Source organism: Sander lucioperca, chromosome 4, assembly GCF_008315115.2.
Source record: "Sander lucioperca isolate FBNREF2018 chromosome 4, SLUC_FBN_1.2, whole genome shotgun sequence".
In the NCBI taxonomy this organism is placed as follows: domain Eukaryota; kingdom Metazoa; phylum Chordata; class Actinopteri; order Perciformes; family Percidae; genus Sander; species Sander lucioperca.
The window spans coordinates 36,273,509-36,278,645 of record NC_050176.1 but is presented as its reverse complement, the minus strand read 5'-3'; the positions used below and the strand labels follow the sequence as shown (position 1 = coordinate 36,278,645).

Below are 5,137 nucleotides of genomic sequence, written 5' to 3'. Positions count from 1 at the left end.
GACAGCAGCTGACACTTCTGTGGATCGGTACAGAGCAGAACCCACCATTTCTATGGAGGACTGTCCACTGAAGTGGTGGTCTGCACATGCAGGGGCCTACCCAAACTTGGCACTTCTTGCACAGAAATACTTGGCTACACCTGCAACTACTGTACCATGTGAGAGACTGTTCTCCCTCTCTGGCCACATTGTAGAAAAGAAGAGAGCCTCACTGTTCTCTGAAAATGTCACCAAACTGGTCTGTCTTAGTGATTGGCTTAAATAAGGTTGTGTCTTGAGTTTTTCCACTTTGCAGTCCAAATTACAAGTTACAAATGTCCTGTGGCATACGGTGTTAAGACTGTTGTTTGTATCGTTTTTGACTGTTTTTGTCATTTGGGACATTGCCCACCCCCCTTTTCTGTCCAGGAGAATTGTTACATTACTTGTTATTAGAAAAATGTAAAGGTTAAATGTCTTGCTGTGGCATCTGGTTTTTGGACCATTTTGTTTGTACTGTATAAGCAAAATGTTACATCTCAGTCAATTGCTGTGGTGTTTTAGTTAGGTACTTGGAGGAATTGTGCAATAATGACAGATTCACACATTTGTTTACAGTATATAAATAATAAACAAATACAAATCTTAAAGTCAAGTTCATAAAGTAACTTTCTTTGCATTAATTTGATTCCCAATCAAGATACACTGGTAAGAATTGCTTTCCATTATTATGTACTTAAAAACAGTTCTGAAATGCAAAATAATAGAATATTAATCATGATAAAACATGCGATTAATTGCGATTAACTAGAAATTCAGTGATTAATCTCGATTAAAAAAAATTATCGTTCGACAGCCCTAGTAAAAATCCTACAAGATAGATGTAAAAACACAGTAGCTGGTACAGTGAGGAGAAGGACGATCAATCCACTCAAAGCTGCTCCTCTCATATCTCTGTGTGTAAGTTCAGAAGCAATAAAACATGCCTGCAGGTAAATAACGTACATATGTATTAAGTCAGTCACATTAGACATTCACGTGAAAGCAAGATTAGACATTTTTTCTATGTCGTCTAAAAGCAGAAGACCGAAGTCAAGTTGTTTAAAATACACCCAACACCCTTCCTCTTTACATCATTTACATGCATGATAAGAGACAGAGACAGACTAATACGGGAAGTAAAAGCTCTTATAGTGTATTTAAATACTAGCATGAGCAGCAACTTGTCGGCACCAGGGCATAATATAAGAGAATTGTGCAAGAAAATAAAGAAAAAAGAAAAATGTAGGCAGGACTGCAGCTGTGGTGAAGCATTTTTCATCTGTGGTCTCTCATTCACTCCTTTACTTACTTACAACACTACCACTGTACAACACAGAGCAACCTCAGCCCTACACTACCTCCCTATTACTGTGTTGTGCAGATCTTTACTTTGTCTTCAGTGTTTTTATTTTGGTTCTACTTTCAAAGACTGTGATTGGCAGAGACTCGTTCGTTACACATGGGTGTTGGATATCACTTATGACAAAGCTAAAGGTGAGGACTTATTCACAAAACATCTTGAACAGTTTCTCCTACCTGGCCGAGTCAGATAGCCTAGAAATCTAGACGCACCCTAGCGGCAGCAAATGTCATTTGCAGCAGGGTCGTCTAGCAACTCTCCGTTGGCTTGCGAGCTGGAAAAACCAAACTCTAGTCACGCCAATCACATCGTGTATAGAGTCGGTGGGCAGGCTTAACATAAAGACGGCAAAGTTGCGGCGGTCTTTCGAATCGGCTTTGGCCGCGACTCTGGAAGGCTTGGAGTTAAGCTTTTCTTTGAGAAAAGAACAAAGAACGGCACTGAAGTCATTCTTAAAAAAGGAAGATGTGTTCAGAGTTTTGCCGACCGGATACAGCAAAAGTTTAATCTATCAACTAGCGTTGCTCTGCCTGGTTGTAGCGCTATCCTGTTGCGTGCAGAGGGAATTTGAAAGACAACCGTTTATCCCGCCCCTCGGATTGAGCCCTGCCAATGGTGAGTTCCCAGAACCAATATCTTGATGTGGGTCTGGCTTGTCAGGCTACGAGTCAGAAGGAACTCATGAAAATATTGGTCAAAAGAAGTCCTAGTTCTTAAGACTCCCAATATTTTGCTCTGAGAGTAATTCCCAAAGCGTTTTCTTCTAAATCTGAGAGGCAGTCCAGGCAACTCTAATCTGGGAACCTCAGGCGTCATTTAGGAGGATTTATATTGTTTTCTACTATGTAAACCAAATCTGTTCTATCAGAACAGAAAACAAATGGGATGTCAAAGGGTTAATAACAAGCACAAAGAAAAACTAAAAAACACCCATCAAATGACCCAATTTGACAAATACTGACTAAGACACGAGAAAGAGGGCAGAAAAAGTTTACTAAAAACTATTTCGTTTTATTTAAGCACGACAAAACAAGTACAAAGGCTAATATAGTATATGTTGTTGGAAGCACAAAAATGGTATATGTATTATGTAATAGTAAGACAGCAATATAGATGATTGTAATACAAGGCAGTAAAACTATAATACTGATAATTGATATTTGAAACTAAAAAAAGAGAGAAGAAGAATAACATCGTCATCATCATACAATACTGAATATACAGAAATCCACTTGACAGGTAAATGTAAAAATTGTCCGTTATTGGTAAAATAGTAAAATATAAATGTTTACTTATAACTAGCGGCCTCAGCTGGGGTTCCCATACAATAGCAAAGCAATAAGTAAGTTGCAACTTAACAGTCATTTAGAATAAACAGACAGCCCATTTTACAGCCTGTCCAGGTCAAAGTTTAAACTTGAAGGTCTGCACTGCCAATCTGTGATCCCATCATGCACGCTGATTTAAAATGAATACAAATGGGAGTTGGTGTCTTAAAACGACTTTCATTCTAACACACAGACAATAAAAAATAGATTCATAGTCACTGGCTATGCCTGATCCAAAATACTTCAGTACGTACACTTCTTACCCCTGTGACGTTCAGCACTAACAGTCCCCAGGTCAGTAGTACACTCGGTCTGTTGCTAGTTGAAGCTATTTTGTTCAGTTCAGTAAAAGAAATTGCCTCTCCAAGCACGGTTTCTAAGATTAAAAGCTCAGTAACTTATTATTTATGAAAAGAGCTGACAGATCACGATTGTTTCTGTGTGTTTTAAAGTATTTGTCCGTCCGTGCACCGAACACCTTTACCCAAGTCTGTGGGTCATACAGGTGTATGTCTAAGTTATAAAAGTTTCTCTAATATATACAATATAATATTCTCTTTGTACATTCTTGGAGAGGGCCATCCTGAAAAAAATACCTGTAAAAAAATCAATAGTTAAAAAATCAATAGTTACCTATTAATTACATATATTTATTTTCTGAAAATATATTCTAAATGCAATGCCTGTTGTGTTCATCGGGTGTTGTTGACTGTGCTGTACAAAGCAGCTGGATCCTCTCCAGTGTCCCGACCTCTGGTTCTGAGAAGAAGAAAAAAAGATCATTCTGAAGATATGAAATAATATAATTCTCATCATACTGTAATAGGAACGCAGCAAATGTACGTCAAAGTTGTGTGATTTGTAGTGAGGATAATGTTCCTGTGTGAGGAGCTGATCACCTCGGGGCAGTACTGTCACTGTTGAACCTGACAGCAGCGTACTCAACAGCTTCCTGTTGCTCCCTGTGTCTGAGGGGCTGAGCAGCTCTGATGTTGGAGTACAGAGGATCTGCCTGGCTGTTGGAGACGTGGATGGTGGCGTACTGAAGGTCAACCTGCTCCTCTGGCTCACTCTGATCAGGTACACATTGCAGGGACACAATTACTTTCAGCTACGCATTTTACATGAGTACGTCTTCAATTCAATTTTATTTATAGTGTCAAACCATAACAGGAGTTATCTCAGGACACTTTACAGAAAGAGTAAGTCTAGACCACACTATAATTTACAAAGATCCAACAAGTCCCCCCAAGAGCAAGCATTTGGTGCGACAGTGGCGAGGAAAAACTTCCTTTAAACAGACAGAAACCTTGGAAAGACCCAGACTTTTGGTGGGCTGCAATCTGACGCTGCCAGTTGGGACACAGAGACACTGATACAGATATACAGACATATGATTAATATTAATAATAGCAGTTGGTTTGATGAACAGCATTTATAGCAACAATAAAGATAATTTCATTGGAATAGTGCATTCTTGCAGAGGATTGCAACCAGGACAGAAAGGACCAAAAGCAACAGCAGCTGTCTTAATGATGGAATTAATGTCCCTGCTTTACCAACTTGTTGCAGTATGACAGAAAAGAAATATAAATAAAATCACAAGGAAAAGGAAAGATAGTAGAAAATGAACTACAAACAAACTTTCCTTTTGCACTAGAATAATATACGTAACTCACCTGTTCCCTGTTGCCCGCTCCGGATGAGTTCCTGGAAGCCCTCTTCTTTCTGGTCAGGAGAATTAATAATGACATCAATTATTGAATGTTTTAGTTCCGACAAACTGGCTTTCAATGATGAATCAAACAATGATTCAGTGAAACAGAACTGCTCACCTGATCCACAGGAAGACAGAGAGGGATAGGACAGCCAGGAGAACAACACTGATTGTTCCAGCAGCTATTAACGGACTTGCTCCTGAGATATGGTGATCAAAAGAAAACAGACAGTTAATCAGGGTGTTATAACATGTTTAAGCTCATTGGTTCCATAGAGGAATATACGATGCATGTGCGCATATTACATCCATTTAGTTTAAAAAAATCTAAACATGATTTTATGAGCTGATGAACTTGTTAGTGTAAGAAAAATGTAATGATACATGAAAACATGCAAGCCCTGTTTCACACCCAAGTTGAAATCTGGACTGTTCTCTTTCTTGGATCTTGGTATCAGAGATTCTAGGAAGGCAGAGGAGTCTGACTCCCAGATAACTGGAACAAACTCCTATTTGGCCTCAACAATGTCCTGCCCTTACTGAAAACATTCAAGATGATAAGTTTACAGTTGTAGCTGAATGTAAAAACTTACCTGCTACAACAGTCAGATGTAAGGTGAGTTCGACGTCCTCTTCTTCTGGGCTTCACAGTAATAATTCCCACTGTGTTCAGGTCTAACATCAGTGATGGTGAAGATCTGTCCTGATGCT

At 39.1% G+C, this 5,137-nt stretch overlaps 1 protein-coding gene across 1 annotated transcript in view; it reads right to left on the bottom strand.

Moving 5' to 3' along the window:
• Window positions 1-3,380: 3,380 nt before the first annotated feature.
• The window catches only part of LOC118494829 (B-cell receptor CD22-like), a 105,431-nt gene continuing 103,674 nt past the window's right edge, over window positions 3,381-5,137 (bottom strand). The window contains exons 2-5 of the mRNA XM_036000158.1: window positions 4,545-4,626; window positions 4,389-4,437; window positions 3,609-3,781; window positions 3,381-3,468 (exon numbers count right to left, since the gene is read on the bottom strand). Coding sequence (XP_035856051.1) covers window positions 3,402-3,468; window positions 3,609-3,781; window positions 4,389-4,437; window positions 4,545-4,626 — 371 coding nt within the window. The 3' untranslated portion in view covers window positions 3,381-3,401. The remainder of the gene's footprint in view (window positions 3,469-3,608; window positions 3,782-4,388; window positions 4,438-4,544; window positions 4,627-5,137) is intronic.